The 23,413-nt window shown below is 48.8% G+C and overlaps 2 protein-coding genes across 4 annotated transcripts in view; one reads left to right on the top strand and one right to left on the bottom strand.

Annotated features, from left to right (window-relative positions):
- CACNA2D4 (calcium voltage-gated channel auxiliary subunit alpha2delta 4) overlaps positions 1 to 23,413 on the top strand; it is a 107,581-nt gene that overhangs the window by 59,507 nt on the left and 24,661 nt on the right. The window lies entirely within an intron of this gene.
- On the bottom strand, positions 807 to 23,183 carry LRTM2 (leucine rich repeat transmembrane protein 2). Of its 2 annotated transcripts, none has more exons than XM_085049362.1 (4): positions 23,050 to 23,183; positions 10,819 to 10,980; positions 6,559 to 7,149; positions 807 to 5,077 (listed from the first exon to the last, which is right to left on the bottom strand). In XM_085049362.1, the coding sequence occupies exons 2-4, from the start codon at positions 10,883 to 10,885 to the stop codon at positions 4,623 to 4,625; spliced, it is 1,113 nt and encodes a 370-aa protein (XP_084905488.1). In that variant the 5' UTR covers positions 10,886 to 10,980; positions 23,050 to 23,183; the 3' UTR covers positions 807 to 4,622. The 2 variants fall into 2 exon arrangements, with proteins under 2 accessions (XP_084905488.1, XP_084905489.1); XM_085049363.1 differs by lacking the exon at positions 23,050 to 23,183 and adding an exon at positions 12,446 to 13,900.

Consider the following 23,413-nt stretch of genomic DNA (forward strand, 5'->3'; position numbering starts at 1 on the left):
TGCTCTCTGAAGATCAGACTGGCTATAACAGGGTGACTGAGTAGGGTGTCTTGCTTGTGGGGTTTAACATCTTTTGCAGTTCTGCTTGCGTCAGGATGAGCTTATTCTTACAGCAGGGCAATGTGATGAATTGTGTATGCTTAGCACTGAAAGTGGCAAAGTGGGGAATTTAAACTTCTTAGCTGTGTGTGATAGACCTAGCCAGGGAACAGCTGGTGGAGAGACTCTTTTAGCTCTAGGGGTGACAGCTTGTGTACTTGGGGGTGCAATAGGATTAGATAGCAATTTCCATCCATTTCAAAATAACCTTGCTCAAGAGGGTCAGGAATCTGGAGATGTAGGAACCCATAGCTCCCTATTTCTTACATTATGTTCTAATTAAAAAAAAAAAAAAAAAAAGGCTTTTGGAAGCAAATTTGACCTGAATATAACTCCATTGGCTCCTGCGTTCTTACTCTAGGGATTAATTTGGCCCTTTCTACTTTTATGTAATGAGCTGATTGCCACAGTATCTTATCCTTGTTACACAATCACCCTTGTCTGACTGTGTCCCTGGAGCGCTGTGTGTGTGTGTTTCTAGTTCTAGGGTCTCACCTTGACTGACTGTGTGTTCAGTCCTAGAGGCTCACCCTGATTTACACAGATACAGTGTGTGTGCACACGTTCACTCCAGCTTCAGACACTGTGTACAGACAGGGATACATCTGTGGGAAATGAAAGGCTTCCTCCTTTGGCTGGCTGTATCCCTGTGGTGTTTGCTTTTGCAGGGAATGAGGAAAGAGTGAATGTTACTATCAGAGATCTCATTTAAACAAGAAGGAGCATAGGAAAATACATTCTTTATTATTATTCTGTAACAACAAGCCAGAAATATAATATACCTTTAAAAATTTTCTGTCTCATGCCAAAGAAACCTCCATTCAATCATTTTAGAAAATCTTGTCGCTCTCCCTCAAACAGTAACAAAAAGAAAAAGGAATTACAAGTGCCATCTGTTCCCTGCAAGGAATGTGCCTGCCTGTACCACAATGGGTGTGTGGGGAAGGGCAGTGGGGGAGCAGAAGGGGTGTTTCTGGTGGCCCTGCCAGCCCTACATCGCCCTGGCATGTGTTGGACCTGCCAGAAGACCCTTTCCTGAGGGCAGGCATGTGGCATTGGTGCATCCAGGGGGATTTCCCCACATCCAGCCATGCCCGCAGGGACAACAGGTGTCCCCACACACCAGAGGAAGCCATGGCATGCTGGCACAGCATCCCGTAGCTGAGCTTCATTTGTACCCACTCTGCATGCAGCGTTCCCTACAGTGCCATGGGCAGTGCAGCAGCTCAGTCACACCAGGACAGCCTGGTTTCCAGGTGTGCTAGGGAGCAGAGAAAGAGCCTGTTTGCAAACAGAGTGGCATGAAGAGGGCCCTTCCCAGTGAACCCTGTCACTCTGCTCTGCATGTAGGAGGACAGGTCCTTGTCCTGCCAAAGAGAGTATTTGCTTTCCAGTGGGACTCCTCATAGCAGCCAGCCTTAGTGTTTCCCAGCAACACTCAGTTCTCCCCTTTCCTGTCTTCTCCTTTCCTGGGTGGGTTTCTAAACATAGCAGTCCCTTGTCTAGGGTTGAGATAAATCCAGACTTTCTGCTGTATAAATTAAAACAAAAAAAGGAAAGGATGGGCAAGGTCATCACCAGCCCATCACAACACAGGATATAGAAAATATTATTAGCAACAAAGAAAAGTTGGTCAGGGCAGGAGGAAGTCACAGGGAAGGTGCAGGGAAAGGAGGATTTCACACCCTCAGCCCCTGCATTGTCCCCTACCTTCTTCCCATTCATTTTACCTCTAGTCTATTCCCTTGAAAACAGTCTCTCTCTTATCACACACACACACATACACACACACGCACACACATATATAGATCCCATTTGTTTTGTGCAATGTCACCATTATTTGATGCAAGTAAAATATAGATCTATAAATATACCGCTCTGACTCAAGTCCCATTTCAAGTATGGTTGCGGAGTCCAGTATGGTAAAGGGAGAAGTTCCCCTGAGAGGGAGGCTGGGGAGAGGTTTGGATCCAGCAGGCAGAGTCTAGTCCTGGCTTGCTGGGAATGTGGAGCAGCAGTAACACACAGATGGAGTCTGCAGTGCACCAGTTCTGCCCTTCAGAGCGGGCTACGGTTGGAGCAGATGGGATGGTTGGAGTGGCTGTACAGTGCATGGGAGAAGAGTCCTTCCTCCTTACATCTCACCAGCCCCCCTCCTTCTCTTCCTCTTCCCCACAAACAGTGTGCTGGAAGCAGGGGAGAACATGTGTGCACACTGGTGGGTGGACTGACTGCTTCTCCCAGTTCTTCCTCCATGGCAGCCTGGTCTTCTGCTTCCTGAAGAGCATCCTCCCCTCTCCCATGCATCCCTGTGTTGAAGGGAAGTCATGCTAAAACTGTCCAGAGCATCCTGTCTCCTTGATTCTGGTGACCCAGGGTAGACCAGGAGGGATTTTGTCACTCCAGGTTTTAATTAAAGATGTGTGCCCATGGGTCAGTACAACCACCTGTGTGGGACCAGAAGGAGTGAGGAGCCAGTGTGCATTGCTTCCAGTCAGGGATCCAATCCCAGCGAGCAGGAGGGCTGTGAGATGTCCAACGGCAGTGGGATTCAGATGGAGCAGGTGGAAGAGGTGATGTGCCCTGGTTGGGTCCACCTGCAGAGCATGCAGGGCTCTGAGCACAGGTTGCTAGCAAAACACCCTGCAAAGCTGGGCTGGCTGCCAGCTTGTTTCCTGATGGCAGGGATCACACCATCCACAGGCACTGTGGATGCTCGACCTCCGGTGTCATCTTCCTCGCCCAGGAATACCCACTGTGACGGGTTAGAGCAGGTTACCATGGCAATGTGCGCTCTCCCCTGGAGACAGCATTTTATCCCACTTCCAGTGATACAAAATGAGTCCTTATGTCGAGTTCCTTTCATTTTTTTTTCCACTCTCACTTCTTTTTTTTTTCCCTGTCAGGTCAGAATGAGCTAAGACTAATAGGAGGCACTGCAGTCTGAGGGTTTTAAAATCTGGTTGAGGGAAGTCACCCTATGTGACAGTGGCAGTGTGCACAGCTGTGTGTGTGGGCACACTCGTGTGCAGCACTGGGTGGCATTGAACACCCCAGTGATGGTGAAGGGAGTGTATGTGGGTTCTGCTGCCTTCTGTTCCAGACCCTTCCTGGGCTCCCCCACATGTGCCACGCTGTGCTCCAGGTTTCAGCCTTCACCTAAAGACCCTCCAGAACTGTGCCCGCTCTTCTTGGTCACCCCAGCTGCATTACCCTTCTGGCCCCTGTTCTAGCCATGCCAGTTCCTGGCTTGTGTGACTTCTTCCCCTAACACCTTCCCCATGGCTCACACTACTCAGCATGGCTTACGCTACTGGTAAACCACCTCCTCCTCTAGTCTTTCCTGATGACCCACTTCTGCTCTGCCAATCAAACATTTCTAAATGGAGGCTTCATATCCTTACCCTCTCCATTTGTCAGAAAAGACATAAAATAGATAAGAACACACCTTTTTTTTCATGCTGTGTACCTATTTCCACAGGCTGGTGCTGTAATCTCAATAACTTTGCCTCTCTCCGTCCTCTCCTGCCAGTTCCCACTAGCTCTGCAGTATGGCTGAGATGTTTTTGTTACTCCTCAGTGGCGTGTGTATGTGTTTTGTCTGAAGCAGGAGGTGATACGCACTGCTGTGATGGGGGTAACGTGAAGTGGCTGAATGTATCCATGGCTGCATGCAGAGGGCAGGTCAGCCTGGACATGTGTGCTAGCTCTGTGTGTGCAGGTGGGGTGCCTGGATGCCTGGAGCTGGGACTGGCTCAGTGTGTGCGTGTTGGGATCAGAATGAGTCAGTGTGTGTGTGTACAGGAGGATGACTCTGTGCCTGTGCACCTACAGCAGATGACGTGTGTGTCAGCTCAAACATTTGGACTTAGCCAGGAGCAAAAAGAGGGACACTGTGCTCCATGGCAGTGTGCTAGAGTGATACAGGTATCTTCCACCTCTAAAACGGAGAAGGGAAATCTCCCACTGACTGTTGCCCTACCCTAGGGACCTTGCCTCCCTTCTGATGTAATCTTGGCAGCACTGACTTGTAGGGTAGACAGCAACTTACTGTCACACAACAGCAGTGACCTAACAGTGAGGCATGGACACTTCTGGTGTCCTGTTCCCCACATGAGGTTTCACAGAACTGCTCTCTGTTTGCAGAGAACTCTTGACAGGATACAGGATGACTCAGGACCGAAGCTGAGAGGATGACACAGGTTCCCAGAAGGTGCCAGCTGCCTTTGCAGCAGGCATGTGAGGGAAGCTCTGTGCAAGGGCATGAGGCACAGCAAGCACTCGAGGTCTGACTCTACTTTATTTGTCTGGGAGGGCCCAAGGGTGAAAGGGCACAAAATGGGCCTGGGGCAGAGGAAAAGAAATTGAGCCAGGTGCCCTGACCCCCCAGAAGCATGTTGTACTACTTGGGTGAGTGGAGCAATAGCACAGTCTGTCTGGGAAGATGTATTTTGGGAGGACCCCATGCTTGACTGCTCTCAGGTACCTTTTTTCATCGCTGTCCCTTCCTTCCTAGAACAGTTTCACGCCACAGAAGAGATTTGTTTTTGTTCTTCATGTTCGCCTTCTGTGTCACCCATGAGTGGCTGCCTCTTCTTCAGCTCCCGGTGGTACTTGGCCATGAGGGAGGCATAGATGCAACCATAGGCAGCTGCCACCACCATCATGATGCACACGATGCCACAAACCACCCCTGCAATGATCACAGTGCCAATAGCCCGGCGCACGCTCACAGGCCGGTACCGCTGTTTCTGAGGGCATCCCACACTGGGCTCCACTTCTGTTTCTGGGCCTGATTTAGATTTGGAAGGAGCTGGGCTTCCTTTGGTGCAAGGTGGGCCAGTATTGTCCAGCACTGTCGAGCTGTTCTCGTCATCCAGCTGGGAGCAGTAGTTAAACATCTCCATGGGCACCATTCGCATGTCCTTCCCTTTCAGCTCCTTGGGCAAGGTACAGGCCAGCTGGTCGATCTTCCCACCTGTCCCAATAGAGATAACAGGAGTGAATCACAGCTTCATCCCCATGCAGAGACAGCAGGGTTAGATCCTCAGGTACGGTGAGTTCATGGGCCTCCATTCACATCTGCTAAAGGATTTTCCCTGCAGAAGCTTCAACTGTGTCAGCTGGCCAGTATGCCTCTGCCTAGGTTTGGTTTGACACTGGAACTGCTGGTGCATGATACCTGCATAGGCACCTTTCAGGCCAGGACATGAAAGCCCTCTGAAACCATTTAAGTCAGCCTCACACTGTTTAGTGAGTTATGTAAGTGTCAGGAGAACCACTTTTGAAAAGGAGAAATTAAATCAAAAAGATAGGACCAGGCTGTATCTTCTCGAAAAAACCAACAGATAACACATCCCATCCTCTGACAACTAATCCATCTCTGTGAAAATGACAGATGTTGAAACAAATGCTTGAGTGAGTTTGGGCAATTTCTTTGGAAGGGGAGGAAAAAAAGCAAAGTTATGTCTCTGTGCTTTCCATTTGTGATATGGTAGTCAAGAAAAAAACCTCAAAAAATAAAGTGGAAAGTGGCACTCGTATGCTTGTTTGATTCTGCTCACATAAATGCATATTTCAGACTGCAGTGTAGCCATAGGCAGAGATAATCTCCTTGCAGCATGGCTGTGATCAGCAGGGATGTGACAGCTGACTGTTGCTATCCACATGATTTGAGACCCTTTCCTACTCAGTGGTTCCAGAAACAGAAGGTCAGGCCTTCAGTCATCATTCCTGTAAAATGTGCCATCTCTGAGTTGCAGCTCCTGAAAGCATGTCATCCCATCAGCATTCCTGATAAGTGACATGTACCTTTCTAGTCTTCTGTGTTTCAAGGAAAGTCTGCAAAATACAAACTTGTCAAAAACTGCTTGGTTTGAAATGAGGATTTTATAGCCAGTCTGACTTGGGCCCTGGCTTGTTAATCTGAGCTGTAGGATGGTTTCTCCAATATTAGTAGCAGTGTTTTTCCTAAGTGTCACTGTTTCCTAAGGTTCTTTTGTTGGCAGCAAACCTGATGCTTTACAGCCAAATCTGACTTTTAATTCTCTCATCTTAAGAAAGGGAATGGGATGGTTTTTTTCATGCTTGAAAAGCATTTCTTCTCTTTAGGCAGAAAGAATGAGGTGAATTCATGGTCCTAAAATTTTTATGTTACTTGAGGAAAGTTCTTTCTTCTCTCAAGTTTAGAAAAAAACCAAACAGATAATAGCTCAGATTAGAAGAAACAAAACAAGGAAATAGGAGATCTAGGGCTGCAGAGGACTTCACAGCCTGGCAGTGTTGCTATAGGAAGGTGCAGTGGCACTAAACTGTAGCAGGGTTCCCATGCTCTTTGGCTGAGACTGTCATTCAGGTCAGCCTGACCTTCCAGTTGTATCTACTCCTGTTTCTTCCCTGCCTGCCTTTTCCTGCCTTTCCAGCACTGCTCCCCTTGCCTCCCGCAGCGCGAGCACCTACCTCGGTAGGAGAACCACTCCATCCAGTGCTTGAAGTCCCGGAGGTTGCAGTCGCATTCCCAGGGGTTATCCCCAACCTGGAGTTGCTGCAGGCTGGTTAGAGGCTCGAAGGTCACCCTGTCCAGGCTCTGCAGGCGATTGGACCTGAGAGAGAGGGAGCGGAGAGCAGGCAGGTCGTCAAAGATGCCTGAAGGAATCTGGGCCAGGCCGTTGATGGAGAGGTCCAGCTGGCGCAGCAGGGCCGTGTGTTGTAGCAGGTCCTTGTCCAAGGCCCGGATGCTGTTGTTCCTCAGCTGGAGCTCTGTGAGGTTCCCCAGGTCGCTGAAGATGTTCTGAGGGAGCTGGTCTAAGAAGTTGTTGGATAGATCCAGCCTCTGTAGAGCAGAGAGGTTGGAAAACACTGCTCCTGGCAGGATGCTGAGTTTGTTGTTGAGAAAGAGGAAGGTCCTGGTGTTTGTGGGGATGTCTGAGGGAATGGAAGAGAGGCCCAAGCCACTACAGTCCACTTCCAGGTTGCCACTGTTACACTTGCAGGAAGAAGGACAAGCAAAGAAGGACTCAGCAGCACATAGTGACAGCCAGCAGCCAAGCACTGGTAGGTGAAAAGCAGGGAAGAAAGAGCATGGATTAGATCAGTGCTTCCCCATCCTCACCCATCACTGGCTACAACACAACCCTCACAGCAGGACTCTTCGCTGCAATGCCCTGCAGTGTAATGAGTTCCCTCACAGCTACATCCCTTTACTGCTGGCCTGCATGCTGACAGCATGGCTTTCCTCTTAGCCTATTTTTATGAACAAGCAAGTAAATACCCTTCCAGTTTCACAACGAAGTCAAAACAGTGCATCCCAGAGGACTTTTCCAACAGATACTGGAGCACTGGTACCTGTCAGAGGGGAATGGAGCAGAGAGTGGTGGGAGGTGTCACCTCTGATAAAGGACAACTCTTTCTAAACAGTCATGGTAGAGAGAGGAGGGATCAGGTATATTTAGGAAGTTCCAATTTTTGAGAAATAGGTATGTTGTTAAAAAGCTTTTAAGAAAAATCAAAGTAAAATAACCTACATTTCAGGTTTAAGTTGGGTCTAAGACTCTAAATCAGGGTATCATTTGCTTACCATATTCACAATGTGTCATATGGGCCTTGTGTCCACTTTTTAATGAATTAGATTATATTACAAAGGGATGACCAAGAAAACTGCTGAAAAGTAGCAAGAAGTCCCTAAATCACTGAACACCTGGTACTTGCCATAGCTCTCAAAACAGTTTCTGAATCTCATAGCACTAGCCCCAAAAGTATCTCCTCTAACCAAAATTGCCCACAACAACGAAACAAGGGAAATAAGTGTAGGTTGGTAATTGAAAAAAGGGGTGTCAGGAGAAGGGTTAACACACACCCCCTTCCTCCTACAATATCTCAAAGTTAAGGTCAGACAATCCACAAATCAGCATTTTATTAGAGCTGCTCTGGATTCCAGACATGGGTCCAGAGCCTGCCAGTGGCACCAGGGAGTTACCAACCTTCCCTGGGAGCCAGAGGCTTTTCAAACTCTCATTTCTCTGACAAAGAAGCATTATCAACAAGAAAGCAAGTTTTGTGCCTCCTGTCATTAGAGGAGTGGGAGTTATGTTTAAGCAGACTATGTAAAACATTTGCATCCTTCATCTGAATTCCTTTTGTGGAATTGAGATTGCACAATGAATTCCACTATTCTTCAATGTGGGAAGCAAATTCAGCTCCCTCGCAGCTTTTAAGGTGACAAGTTTGAGCATTTGACTAAAACTGAAGCGGGTTTGTCTGTACATCATGCCTGTCCTCTCCCTTTCTCACTTTTCTTCAGAGAAGGCAGGCACTTGGGTTGGTAGAGTCTTTTTAGGGGTGAATGGTAGCTAAAGTGAATGCATTTGTTGTCTCACCATTCCTTTCTGAGCTGAAAATCAGGTTGTTTTGTCCTGCTTTTTTCCAAAGAACCAACAAGCAGGTGTTTTCCTTCTTAATCCTAAAGGAGTTGTGAAAGGACTGCCACAAGAGAGGGAGCCATAGGAGACCCATGCTCTGGAGAAGCTCTGCCTGGAGCAATTTTGCAGTCAGCCATGCTCTTGCTCTCTTCCCTTGTGCTGTTCTCTAGAGTTTAATCTGACCCATAGCACATTTTTTTTATATCGACTTTGCTTCTGTCAGCGTTGTGCTTTCATACTTGAACCCTGTCATCCTGCATAGGGTGAGTTTTGTGTTCCCAGCAATCCCTGTAAGAACTGGCAGATTTGTGGACTGGTACTCTAAGGAGAGCCATCCAGTTTGAATCCTAAGCTATATGACTTTATTAAGGGCCAAGGGATAAATGTTCAGAGATAATATATCAGTTCTCTCTTATTTCATCCTTCTTTCACAATTCTTCAATAATTTTTTACTATCCTACAGTTGAGATCTCAGGTGTACATCAGCCCAGGCCATGCTAATAAATGTGCTCTTTTAAGGAGAATTATGGATCCTTGTGGTGAAATGCAAGACAGATCTTTGCCCTGAGCATCTCTGTGCTTTCTTGTCATGCAAAGGCTGGGGCCCACAGCAGAAATTGCCATGAAAGTAGATGGTAGCCTGTGGACTGCTGCAGTACAGGTACTGACTGGCTGGCTGATACCTAATTCTGTTCAGAATATGTCACACTCCTGTTGTAGGGAGAGAATGAAAAGAATGAGAGCTTGAGTGGGGAAGGGAAAGAGCCATGAGTCACTCAAGTGACCCCGTCTTTTCCTGGATGCTTAACAAAAGCCCAGTATTAATAATAGATTGGCAGCTGTGATGATGAGATAACGCTCAACTGCTTTGTGCACCAAGAAAGGCAAGAGCAGCCCGTGTGTAATGCTATACAGGTGGCATTCTGCTCAGGGCTTATCTCTCAGAATGCCTGCCTGCCTCCGGCGCCGACTGGGTGGCTGTGGGGTTCCACCAGTGTGTATGCTAGCAGTGGCTGGCGGGAACAAAGTCTCAGGCAGCTGGCTGTGGTTATGTTGAGGAAGTGGATTTATGCCAAGCTTCTGCAGCCATGTAGGATATGCCAAAAATGTCTTGTTGTTACCCATATATTGCTGTATGCTTTTGGAAATATTTTACTGAAATCATACAGAGAAGAGAAAGTCTGATTTCATTTCATTTCAAGTGCATCCATGAGGATGTGAGCTGCGGCCAGGGAATTCATTGCGTTGGTTAGGTTGCACCTCTACAGGAAAGAGAGACAGGGAAGCAATAGACAGAACTTGAAACTGTCTTCCAGCCCTACAGAAGGATGAGTAATAAGTGTTTTTGTGTTTGGGGAAGATGAAGTTACTTTGTGGGGTGTTTGGTGACTCTAGTAGGTGGCAGAAAGCTGATCCAGGTATATCAGATTAAGTCAAGACTCAGTAGCATTCATTATAAATAATTTATGGAGTCTAGTCTGTGAGGATGGATTACAAAGATGCCTGTTTTCTGGAGAAGGAAATCATTCCCCCAGCTTCCTATGGCTGCAGCTCCAAATGTGATCAGGAGGACTGGAACAAGGGAAACCACAGACCTACTTGGTGCCTGGTCATGCAGTAGTGAGGGACACTCTCCAAGTGTTCCCTTTACTCTGCTGTTGTCCCCAGATGCTTCTCTGAGATGCAGATACATTCCTGAAGCCCCACATCACCCTAGCAGTGCCTGCTCTGCACTCAGGGGTACTGGAGCAGCTGCCCCAGTCTGCTGTGAATTGCACAGGCTGAACATTTACAATTTAATTTGAAAGAGGGCTTCTTTATTTACTCCTTGATTTTCACTACATGTGGCAGTGCCCAGTAGCAGAATTCTGCCTTCACATCCTGCATTTCGTTCTAAAATCTGTTATGACTTTTGCTGTGAAGAGCTGTGAGCCTTCCTCAGCAGCCCATGTATAAACCCCAACCACAGAGAGGAGTCTGCAGCTTATACGATACTGATTTGAGAAATGTTCGGGGTGGATCTTTGTGCGCTGCTGTCTGTCGTGCTGTTTCTCACCTGCCAGGCCCACTGGAATTCAGAAGCAATCATCACTCACTGTCCCACTTTAAGCCCATCTTCAGCTTTAGAATATCACTCTCCCTCCCAGCTAGCTTGGCCTCTAAAGGAATCAGGAATTAGTTCAAACATCTCCATTCTTAGCTGTCCCTCTCCCCTGTTCTTAACCCTGATGTGACCTATTTTCTTCCCACTCCCTTGACAAACAGGAATATTGTACTTGGTACCTGAGTAGGCATTACTTACGACAAGCCTCCTGCCACCTCATGAGGAACCTGCTCCTCCACCGGTGGCCAGCACTTGTAGGCAGCATCGTTGTCTTCTCCAGCGTGTCTTCACATCCAACAGCCAGCCTGGCACACAGCCCCCCAGGGAGAAGGAATGACCTTGTAGCCTGCCTGCCAGGTCCTGGAGTGGGAAAGCAGAGCAGAGCAGATGAGACTCACTTCCCTGGGTGCAACACACGGGGCTGAGCTCAGTATTGTCCCTTTCCCTCCCCAATTAGTGTTTTGCCTTTGAGGCATCAGTTCTGTTTTGGAGGAGAAATGGAGGATATTTCAGGAAGTGCAGCATGTTGAAGGCGCAACATTAATTCATTTTGAACCTCGCAGGGCAGAAATAAAACCTGATTCACCTAAGTGCCAGAAAGAAGTTTGTGCTTGAATAGCCTGCCATGGTAGCCACATTAGCCTCATGCTCAAGGTTAACCTGATGAATTGCTAAGGTGACCCTGGCAGGGCAGCAGACTCCGGATCACTGCTGTCGCCTCCACGCAGGCTGGTGCCACCTGTGCATCCCTGCCTGACGCACGGCTCAGACTCACTGAGATCTGGGCACCAGCAGCTGCCAAGCTGCTTCTCTCCCCCCTCCTCCTCCCCCCACTCCACCACACCCCCCCATGCTGTATTCCCTACCAGCACTTCCTGTCTGTTTTAAGGTAAAATGGATGTGGTGGCTAGAGCAGCACAGCTTCAGCTTGGGGATTTCCCACTGCAGCAACTGCAGGAGCTGAAGACCGAGCGAGCCTCGGAGGAGAAGGAGAAGGAAGGACCTGAGGCGGGGGAGACTGAGTGGGAGTGTTGAAAAGAGAGGAATTGCATCTTAATTAGTAGAAGGAAAAATCCTCAGTCTAATTAGAAACCCAAAGACCATAAACTCTCCCCTGACAATAAGTGACTGACAACAGGTTTCAACTTCCCTCCCGCTTCCCTTTTGGATACAAGGAGGCAGGAAAAATGAAAACACCACGAACCCCTCTGTCCCCCTGCGTACTCTCTGATGTGCCACCCACAGTCGCAGCAGCAGTTAGATGGACACATTTCAATCAGAGTACAGAAATAAACCTTTCTCCATCCCCTCTGAGGTGCTCTGACAATATCCACATCGGCTATTTTAGCTGGGTGCTGCACTGCCACCAGGACACTCTCCCCACACACGTGCCAGGTGCCTACCCTTCCCCAGGTTCCCAGGACTGATTTATTTTATATATAAACCACCAGGAAATATTTAAATTAGCATCTTAATGAAAATTATGAGCAGGTTCAGTGCCTGGACTAGTACATTTGCAAAGCTGTTTAGATCATTTACCTAAATGCCAATGCACCAAATACCTCTCATGGTACTGAAAGCAGTTCAACCTTCATCCACTGCAGCCCCCCACTCCCCAGATTGGGCTGGAGCCCTTTCCCTGCAGTCCCCACTCGAGGAGAAGCTGCAACAAATAGCTGTCCCCATTTGGTGCTTGCGCTCGACCTGACTGAGGAGACTCTCAGCCTCCCCCATAGAAACATCTCCATCCTAAATGCCACCCCTGAAGTCTCCTGTCCCTGCCTGTCCACATCGAAAAGGAGGATGAAAAGCCACAAGCACTTACCTGGAGGGGTTCTACCTGCAGCCACTTCCACCCGACTCCCTGGACACTGCCCAATTACAGCCTCTTCCTTCCCTCTCCCTCCTTGACTTTCACTCCCCAGCAGCAGGCTTTCCGTGTGCTCTATTTAACTCCCTACAGCACTGGAATAAACGGCAGAGTTAAGCTGACAGCCACAGAGCCTTATCTGCCTGCTGGATAGCGCGAGTCGATCAGCTCCAAATCCTGTTGCCAAATGATCACGTCCTTGCTCTCAGCATCAGGGGCAGCCGCCTGCCATGCTCTGCCTTTCCCTCTTCCCCACCTTCACTCCATCTAACTTTGTCAGGGTTATAGATAGCTCTGTTCCTTGTGCTCTTGCCTTTTGGCTCTGTTTTGTAACACCCCATCTGTATCAGCTGGCTTGGTTCCAATTAGGGGGGCTAAGCAAATTTAAAAAAAAACCCCACAGTTTCCTTGGGTGCTTTGTGACACGGTTTTTCTCCGTGGTGTCCCCTCAGCCCAGGCCCCTGCTCAGGCCATGCTCTGGTGTCTCTCCCACCATGCTCTCTGCAATTCACCCACACCATCCCCAGGCGACAGTGGGGCACCAAGGGCAGGGCTGGCACACCGGGCACGAGGATGGGGAGAGGGTCAGGGCTTCTAGCCCTGGCTCCTTCTGCTCTGGCAGGGCAAGTCCAGCTCTTGCACTCATTTCTGGTACCTCACGGGCGCCTCTTTCCCTCAGGCAGCACCAAGGCTCAAGCAGAGAGTGCAGGGTGGGAGGAGCAGCCATGTATAAATAAGCCTTTTCCCTATGTTTAGAATTTATTACAGTGCATAGTGATTAACACCTGTTCAGGCTTTAATGCTGTCTCTGCGCTGCAACATGCACAAAGATGGAGGGGCCTTGATAAACCCAAGATTATTTTAAAGCATATCACATATATGCCACCACTCTCCACTCCATAGATAGCAGCCACCCTGTGTGCACTCATACACGTGTTTCCAAGACTCAAAAGCAGCTACCTCCATGTACAAATGCACAGAGTCACCAATCTAGCTTACATTTACAAATGTGTGCACAGAGTTGGGCTTGCACATGTGCCGGCGCCTCTTCTGTAACCCATATTTATCAACCTCCATGTCTTCCACAGAACTGCCTGCTTCTCCAAGCATACCATATGCCCAGGTGGCAGAGCAGTAGATTTGGAACAGGTGGAGGTTCTTGGCTGCCGAAGGGTGAGGGCCAATGAGCTTCTGCATTTATACCTTGAAAAAGTATGTTTGTGTAGAAATTTTAATTCCAAGGATCCAGAAAAAAACCAGTTTCTCCTATGCCTCTACTGCCCATAAGCACATTATAGCCTTAGTGATTAATACTCCACAGTCAGGAGAGAGCAAGGAGGCAGAAAGGATTTTTAAGAGGTTTTTTTTCAAAGGTTTCCTCTGACTTGTCTTGAATTCTGACTTAATTAGCAGTTTTCTTGTGGCCCAAGAGATGCCTTCTGCTCTGCAGAGCACCAGGCCAACTGCACTCACTGCCAGTGCAGCATGGGAATGTGTAACCTTGGGGCAAATAGCACCTGCCCACACCTCAAGCCTCTCCAGAGCAGCACCACGTCTGTCTGGCTGCTTTCAGCCTGACAGCCAGGGATTTTTCCAGCAGTGGGCACTCTGCCAGGCTTAGGAGTGCTCCCTGTGTGCCCCCAACTCAACAAAAGAGGCACCGAGCCATCTGTTCTGAATTTGCCTGGCATTGCTTGGGTTTGAGGGCTCAAGGCTGATTGGCATTGCTGGAGCTCTGAATGCTCTGGAGTCACCCAGGAGTTCCACAAGCCAGGCATTAGTCTTTCTCATGGGCTTTCTAGATGGTTCCTTCTCCCTAGAGCAACGTGTCAACTGAATGCCCTGTGATCCATGGGGCACATTGTCCAGAGCTTTCTTCCATGTGCTCGGAGTTCAATGTCTTTCCAGATTCTGGAGAAAACAGAGTAGCCTGTGGGGCTGGTGATGGCCTTTTCTTATTACTGTTTCAAATAGGACAGTGAAAGACAACTTTTTTAGTTTCAGCTCAAAGCAACAAAATGTAATCATCCGTTTCTGGCCCATGGGCCCCATTGGCCAAAAATACACCGAGCTGAAGTGCCACTTGGACATTTGGCCTGCTGTCATACTCTAGAGGACTCTCTAATGAGGATTCCCCTAATTAGATTGAACAGCAAACTTTACTGCTGGGGGCACGGGGAGGGAAAGAAGGGGGGGATGCAGAGGGGATTGTAAAGACTCTGCAGCACTTGCCAAGACCTAAAAGCTACAGCAGGCACTATCCCTGCCTTGTGCTAGCTTCTCTCTGCCCAGACACCAGTAATGTGTGTAGTTTCACTCCAAAGCCTTAGCTGTTGTGGGTAGGGTCCCAAGGAGCATGCTAGGAGAGCGGGGAGGGTTTCAGTTTACTGTATCCACATCCTGGCTTAGTAATTCTTCCCAGTTCTGTGTCACCTTCTAGCCAAAGCTTGCCATGTACTCTATGAATGGCTCTTACCATAGCTGTAGGTGGTGTTATTTTGTATTTAATGACCCCCAGAAGTAAAGCTGAGGTAAGAGCCAGTAGTGCCTCTGCTCCAGGTGGGTGGATAAATCTATCCCTTTCTCCAGACAACACTGAGGCTAGAGACGCAGGTGACTGTGTCACTAGGATGAGACACTCAGAAACAGAGCCCAGCAACCTCTGTCTCTGATTATCTCTCCAAGTCCCTTGCACTAACCCTTGGATCATGGCTGAGGGATCAGACTCTGTTAACAGCCTAGCTTATGAGCATTGGCAGGGCATGTGGGTGACCTATATTACAGAAGGGTAGGTAGCAGAGACTGCAACAGATGCCAGCAATAAATTATCAGAAAGTATGCACAGACTTTCAACCCTCCCCCACACTCTCCTTGATGGCAAAGTCCCTTTCCCCTTTCCAGTGCTGAATTGCTTTAGCCTTTATCAGAAAAGCAGCAGCATGAGGGAGGGCATGGAGGACGCTTTAAGGAGATTATCTTCTTTCCTTGCTGCTTTTAGGATTCATGTTTTATTGCTATCACCCCATAATGTAGGGGGACAGTGGTACCCCAGCATTTAGTGGCTAAAGCATGTTATTCTGTGCATGTTCCTTCATCTGTCCTTGGGGGGCAAGTGACAGACAGCAAGGACACATCATCTGTGTGGCTTGACCACTACACCACAGAAGAGTTTGGGTGGCATGGAGACCACACCCATTCTTGGTCCCCCAACAGACCTGTTAGTTGTGCAGATTATCACTCAGGAGAGGTCACATTGTCTCTTTGGAATGCAGAAGCACTCAGAGGTGGCAGAGAAGCTCAGCAGTACTGTGGAAACATCTAGTTTGTGTCACTGCCCCAGTGAGCTTCCAAGCTAAAGAGCTGGGGGGTTCATTTGCAACACTTGCTGATTTATTAACACATGTGTTCAAGATTCATTAGTGTTGTGCTGTCACAATCAATGGAAAGCACATTTTAAATTCATACGAGAAACCCAGCTGCAGAAGAAATAGTGCCCTCTGACTTGCAGTGATCAATCACAGCTAAGCAAAACACCTCATACAGAAAGCTGTAAAGTAAGTAGAAAAAGTGCAAAACCCACTTGGTCTTGTAAGGGACTCTGCCACATTCCTGGCCTTCTGTGAATAAAAACCTCACCCTTTTCTCTGTGGTGTGAAAAGGTCAAAAAGCTTCTGATTTTTGGATTGGCAATATGTAGGCAGCTCTGAAATACAAATGTGTTGATGGTAAAAAGTGTTTCCTCCCCAGGACCCTCCAAGAAAGATCAATTTTATCCCCATTTTATGGAGGGGTAAAATATGATGCAGGTAAAAGTGGCTGCTGATTTTGGCTGGCTGAAATTTCAGCTGCCTTGCTTTTGATACTTCATCATTAGTCCACATCAGTTCCCCACTCACTCAGGATTTTCAAAGCTGACAAGTGCAGCATTTTCATTTGGGCTTGTAAATGCTCTCCTGTCCTGCAGAGAGTATTTGTAGGCCTTATCAAAGTTACATAGAATGAAGACGTTTTGGCCACATTTTCCTGAAGTTTCCTGACAGGCCTGTGGCAAAAACAGGAGAGAAGCCAGTTTTCTTGATTCCTCATTCCATACCTTAAGCAGAAAACACTATTTGCATCCCAAGCCTCCCTGACCAATGCACAATAATGAGAGTGGGAAATTCTGGAGGAGCTGGAAATACCAAAGGCATAAAGCCTCAGCAAATCCTCTGAGAAATACAGAGCATCTGAAGGGGAGACAGGGAGGGTAGCACTGCTGGGAAAGACCCAGATTGCTGTGGAGATGTGGAATTCCTTGGGAAGCTGTGGAAGCAGGTGGAGAGACTGGGATATCCAGCCAGGAGTGACAGGAAAGTCCCAGCACAGTGAGAGTGCAGCATATGGAGGAGGCCCAGAGCAGCAGCAGGAGGAGAGCTGAGGGGGCAGTTGACAGGAAGAAATCCAGCCATGTGTGTGCCAGCATCTTCTCCAAGTATTATTGAATGCGACAGACCACGTGAATGTTTCCTCCCTGCGAAACGGAGGCAGCTGAGAAGGGAAGCAGGTGAGGGAGTGGGAGAGGGGCTCAGAGGAGGGACACGTGAGCTGACTACCCAGTTTCCTCCTCTTTTTCTTGCCACAGGGTGATGTTTTTGTTCTTCTCACACTGTTGGCAAAAAATTGGTAACCAAGTGAGATGTGGAGGGGGGTTCTACATGAAGGTTGAGATAACATTTTCTGATCCAGCCGGGAACAGTTGGCTGTGGGTGGTGGCTTGTCACCAGCCCTGCCAGTACTAATCCAGATCCCAGTTTTTCTCTTTCTCTCAGCTGTGGAGTGAAGAGCCTTCTCTACAACTTTAATTTCCTGCAGGGGTTAATCCCATGGTTAGTAGTAGCTCAGGCCCTTAATCCTTTTGCTCAGTCCCTTGACAGAAGGACTGCAGCCGCTCCTGACCTGGCAGGTCTGAGGGAGGCACCCTTCTGCTCCCAGTTCCTCCTCTACACCCCACAAGCATCCTCCAGCTCACTGGCATTTAAAATGCTGCTCCCCCCTTCCTGGCAAGCCTACCCTGGGGGTGTGTGTGGGTGGTACAACCAGGAAAAGGTTGCAGGCAGAGAAGACAGCTTGGTGGGAGAATCCTGGTTCTCTGGCCCTCATTCTGTCACTACTGTACACACAGGTATTTTCTGCACTTCTTGGTTGGACAGTGCTCTGAATCCCAGAGTATTCACTTTCTTATTTTTATTCAGGTGGTGTTGAATAAGGAAGGTATTTATGGGCCCACATTTGTGAAGGATTCTCTGAGGGCTCAGAAATTTTGATGTGACCCACCCAGTACCTTCCCTGGGTCTCTTACTTAGAGTTGAAGGATGCAGCAGATCTTTAAGAGGGAAGGTGCCAGCCTGTCTGAGATAAGAGACACATTTACATGCACAGAGCAGTAGATTGAAGTGCATCAATTTAGCAGCAAGACAGAAAAATGTAAGTTTTTAATCAATACAAGCTCTATCCCTGGAGCACTAGGCCAGATGTCTGTTGAACAGCATGACCAGACTGCCAAATCAAGGGGTGTCCAGATCAATACCAAGAAACCTCTGTTACATCCTATGGGAGTCAAGGCACTTCAGCCATAAGCCTTTCTCCTTGTGGTTTCTCGTTCCAAAAATGAGGCAAGCTTTTGCAAGCCTGAGTGATCCCTTGCACACAAAATGCCCCACACCTGCTTGTTTGCCATCATTCATTTCTGCATTGGCCTAAAAACTGGCTTTGCCTTTTTTCATAGCCTGCATTTCAAAATACACCAGGCCCTCGAGCTCAGTTTCCTTGTGCTTGACTCTTGTTACTCTTTCTTCTGGTGAAGAAGACAGTGTGGTGGTGAACTGCTGCCACCCAGGCTGCTGAATGAGAGAATCCCTCCCCCTTTGGCTCACTCCCCACCTTGGCTGTGCTTCCCTGCATGCCAGGCTCCCAGAATGAGACCACTGACTGCAAAGGTAGGGGCTTGTCACTTTGGCAGCTGGAGCAGGAGGACAGAGAGGATGTAGAAAACGCTGGAACAAGGGAAGAACACTAAGGTGTCACGAGGCTGTGCCCTGAGCACATCCACAAGGGCAGGGACCATCCATGCCAGCACAGTGGTGGGACAGAGCACAAGATGCTGGCAGTAAAAATCCTCTCAGCTCTTATCATAAGGGAATCAGCAACCCAGCACGCACACAGCTCCTGGCAGACCTCCCAAGGAAAGGCTGATTCTCATCGTTCCCACACGATGCATTTGTTCTGGGCTCTGAAGGAGACCTCTTTTGTGCCTTAGTGAGTTGCAGAGATCTGTCTCACTTGGTTGCCACTGTGGCACAAGGTTGTTGGTGCAGCCTGTAAGAGCCTGGAGCTGTTCTGCTGCCCCATGGCCCCCATCACCTTCCCAGAGCATCTGAGAGGGGCAACCTTGCAAAGTCCACATAAACTGCACAGGATCTGGGCTGCTGCCTTCAGCCCCAGGGGTGCCTGCAGATCTCTGGGACACAATTACACTTTTTACAAGCTGGGAACATTGCCCATAGCTCAGCGAGATGTGGTGACAGCTCTCACAACCCAGAGCTCCAGCCAGGATCTTGGGATGCATCTGGGTTAGCACACAGATCACAGCCTTGTGCTACAGAGCTTGCTGGGGCTGAGCAAGGTCTTCAAATTTGTGGTGACTTTAGTTTTCTGCAGGGTTTGCAGCCACAGAAGAGATACATTTATGGTAAAATTCACACCCCATCGAAATTGCTAGATGCATGTGGTGTGGAGAGCAGGGCCCACCCTCAGCCCCTCTGCCCCAGCACAGGCACCTCACAGCAAAACCACAGCAGCACCACACCCTGCTCTGGGCAGCATTGCCACTGCAGAGTCTCACCAGGAGTGCAGAGAGAGCCCAAGTGATGAGTGCCAACCAAGCTGCCTTTAACAGCTCATCTCCAGACTCAGGATGAGGTCTTTTTTATCCCTTGTGTGAGAGTGTGGTGCTTGGGCAAGGAATCTTCCCAGCCTCCTTGAAATGAGGAGGAGCACTTGAAGTGAGGAGGAGCATGGTAGCAGGGTATGTCTTCCCAGAAACAGCCTTTACTTGCCGTCAGTCAAGAAGTTCTGACATGTGTGGTGGCTTTGCTTTAAATGTAAGTCTCAGTCCTTCCTGTGATGGGCGTGGGACATTGCAGTGCATAACTAATAGACAGTCTCTTGTTTTCCATTCATAAAAAAAATAACCAAGAAATTATCATTTTCATAAAAAGAAGGAAAAAGAAATTGCCATGTGATAAAATATGCTATTCAGCTTGCAAAGGCAAGGACTTAAATATAAGATTACATGTGCCCAGCCTTTGTTCAGCCACTGCCTTTGCCTACCCGACCAAGTAAGATTTCTTTATTTCACAGGACCCTGTCCCATACTCAGTGCAAAGGACACATGATACTCAGGCTAACAGTGAGGATGTTGTAATAAATAAGGCTATTTTTATATGGTCAGAATTAAATATTAAACCACAGGTTTGGCAGGAGGCCACAGTCTGTACATTCCTAATTTTGCGGGTGCCCAACACGAGACCCTAGGGGCCATTTTGCAGAACTGCTGAACACTCACAGCTGTTTTCCAAAATGTTGGCAGCTTAGCCAGCAAACTGGTACAGTCTCGAGGACTCAATAGCACTGAGAGCCAAGAGGTCCCAGGCTCTGGCCCTGCACCTGCTGCTCCTTCCCTGTGTGGCTAAAAGGGAAAGTCTCTTTTCACTTCAAAAGCAAGGAAAACAACCACTGTCTCTTGCCTCATCAGGAGCATCAATTCTCTATCATCAGCTACAAGGCAACTGTAGCAGCTAACGTCTTCAGAACACCACAAGACAGTGAATAGTGATGTATTGCCTGCAGGGCTTGCTTGGCAGGCAGTAAACAAATAAAACAGGCATACATTTTGCAGTAACAAAAAAAAATAGCAGGGCCCTGCTTCACTCCATGAGCACCATGTAGCCAGTACCCTGAATGAAGCAGCTCCTGAAAATACAGAATGTGATCCTACCAGTCAGGACTGCAACCCAGTGTGGGTGGCACGCTGCCTCCAGCACCAACATTTCCTAACTTTCAACTGCTTCTTTTTGCAATGTGAATAATATATTTCATATAATCCAACCGTCCACTGTGAAGCAACTTTTCCGTCCATCTCTTGAGTCTGGGGTTTAATTGGTTTATAGAAAAAAATGTGTATCTTCTTGCTGTTATCATACCCTCAGTCACAGAAGGCTTTTCTGTGAGCCAGCATCTTGGTAAAGCCACAGCAGGAATAAGGTGTGTGTGACAAGGTATTTCCCTGCAGCAGGAGGAACATCCCAGAACTTCATTCCACTGAGAACTGGAGTGTGTGCCGTGGTGTAGCACACTGAAACATTTCCCAGCTGGCAGGAGCATCCCAGTATGGTCATTTGAGTTATGGTTTGAGCCACCCAGGACTGGGACAGTTGTCAAGCAGTGTAAGCAGCTGCTTGTAACCAAACATGGAAAGTGAAGGAAACTGCCTGCTCTGTCTTTTGAATCAGCAACAGGCAAGTGCTGAAGAGTCACCGAAGAACTGCCCAGAAATGCCCTCCCACAGGTTTGAGCCTCTCCCTATCCTGTTCCAGCCTCTTTTGCTCCCTGAATGCTCCTGTGCAGGTATCCTTATTGGCCCCATGCTGCTGCTGACCCTGCCAGCCCTACTGAGACACAGGTCTGCCTTCATCAGGCTTCTGTGGTGCAGAAGAGCCTAGAAAATCCTTTCTGCATTAGGCTTAAAAAAAGCCAGAGGAAAGGCAGGAAGCTGAAGTAACTCTTGAAGATATCTGAGCTGAGAGTGCACCTTGCTAGCATGTGACATTCACTCTGCTGGAGGAAAGGGTAAAGCTATGATCTGGTATAAAAATTACATAAGAAGGCTTCCCCCCTTTCTCTTTGCAAACAGCCCCTTTGCTCAGGATTTACCATCATTCCTCCAAGTGGACAAGATGCACTAACAGAGGCTGCACTGATGTCTGACAGGGAGACAACTCCTGCAAGCCTTTCGCTCATGTGGAATAATTCCCTTGCAAATGTTGTTTGCCCACAGCAGTTAGAGGAAGATCCACCCCCTGTCCCCCAACAGACGTGAGCAATAAAGCTCAGAAGAAAAATGGTCTGCAGTTTTGGGAAGGCTCCCTTCTCCTCACTGCCAGCTAGAAATGTCCCCTGCTTTGGGACAAGCCCCTGCGTGACTTCAGGGGTTCCCCTGTCTATAAAGGGTTTCCTTCTCAAAACCCTGCAATAGCAGCTGCTCCAGTCCTTCCCCAAATGAGATCTTAATCTTTCTCTCCATCCTTGAGTGGTCAGACACCAGCAGCAGAGCAGTGCTGTATCCTGCTCACTGCCATTTCCAGCAGGGCTGTGCTAGATGTGGCACGTTCAGGCTACCTGACAGTCCACGTGGTGGGCCTGTGGCCCAGCTTGGTCATGACCTGGTTGGAGTAACAGCTTCAAATATCCTCTCTCCCCAAATTGGGAGAGCTCCAGTTTTACACGTCTCTCTTAATTAGCATGAGTTGCAGGGACACTAATAAAGTGGTCAGGCCGAGGGAGGAGGAGGGGGCAGAATGTCCTGTGTGGGATATCTGTGTGCACATGTCTGTGCATGTGTATGTATGCACACACACACACAGAGGTTAGTGCTTACATATATACCCCTATCCATAGTGTGCTTCACCTCGGCTCCTTTGGGACCTCATTCTCACCCTTTCCTCCCAGTCAGGGCTGGAAAAGGCTGTGAAGCTTCTTTGTGCTGTGTTTCACCCACCCCCCTCAGTGCTGTGCCTTCCGCCCAAAAGTTCAGAAATCACAGGCTCAGCCTGCAGAGATGCTGAAAGCAACTCGGTACTTATTTTTGGCTCTACTTGTGATTTGGCATCCTTCACTTCATGTCCTGTGGTCATGTCCGTGAACACACACACCCACACACATACACAAACACCCCCCTCATCCTAAAGCCGTGTACTGAGTGCTGAACCTGTTCAGTTTTGGACCGTACTTCTCCATTTTAGGTTGTTCTTACTGAGACAGCTGAGTCCAAAATGATAGCCAGCAAAGTCATCACAAGTCAGGCAAGTGGCACTGCTCATGCTGACCCCTCTCCCAGCCCCGAGGAGGGGACAAAAGGCAGAGCTCACCAGGAGCTGCCCATCACAGGGTGACCCGAGCACCGAGTGCTCAGCCCCAGAGCTGCACCTGAGCCGCCTGTGGTGCAAGGGAAGGTGCTGGTGCCATTCTCAGCTGGGAGAAGTTGCTCCCAGCTGCCTGCACTGAAACTGGGCTGGAATCAGTACCAACAAGCTCTGCAGCAGGTTTGTTGTTCTGCTTTATGGGGGAAATCGCTGCCCGTCAGTCTCGCACAACGGAGACTCCTGCACTGAGCTGTCTGGCAGACGGTGCTGCCCCTGCCTGACACTCTTCTCCCCGGGGAAGCTGCTTCCTGGGGGGCAGCTCCACTCATCTCGCTTAGCTTGGATGGGGAAAAAACACAAAAGGGAGACGGCTTTACTTACCTCTCTCAGGCTGGAATGGACCCTCCGGTGAGAATGGCAGCTCTTCCAGTGAAGCCAGTACAATCCCAAAGCAAATGCAGCAGAAAGTCCCTCTGTTTGCAGCTGGACTCTCCGTGGACCCTAGCTGGCAGGAGCCCTCCCTAGCCAGCCGCTTGCCTCGCGTGGAGGGCAGAGGAGCTGCACAGCGAGATGACAGCGTGGGAAAGGGACTGTAATCCTCCGTAAATAATAAACAGGGGGAGAGAGAAAGAGAGAGAGAGGCGGGAGAGGGAGCGACTGTGCGCGGTGAAGTGACAGCTGGGGGTACATCTGCGATGGCAGCAGCACACGCACAGGAACGCGCACAGACAGTGCAGAGGAGTCA

The sequence above is a fragment of the Lichenostomus cassidix genome, chromosome 1Ab (assembly GCF_008360975.1).
Source record: "Lichenostomus cassidix isolate B80296 chromosome 1Ab, HeHo_3.0, whole genome shotgun sequence".
In the NCBI taxonomy this organism is placed as follows: domain Eukaryota; kingdom Metazoa; phylum Chordata; class Aves; order Passeriformes; family Meliphagidae; genus Lichenostomus; species Lichenostomus cassidix.

Bases quoted from the DNA above. Each gene is read 5' to 3' on its own strand.
- LRTM2 (XM_085049362.1), bottom strand. From the start codon at position 10,885: ATGCTGCCTACAAGTGCTGGCCACCGGTGGAGGAGCAGGTTCCTCATG. The intron at 7,150-10,818 runs GTAAGTAATGCC...TTCACCTACCAG, and splicing joins GAGGTGGCAGGAGGCTTGTC to TGCTTGGCTGCTGGCTGTCA. The intron at 5,078-6,558 runs GTAGGTGCTCGC...CTATTGGGACAG, and splicing joins GGAGTGGTTCTCCTACCGAG to GTGGGAAGATCGACCAGCTG.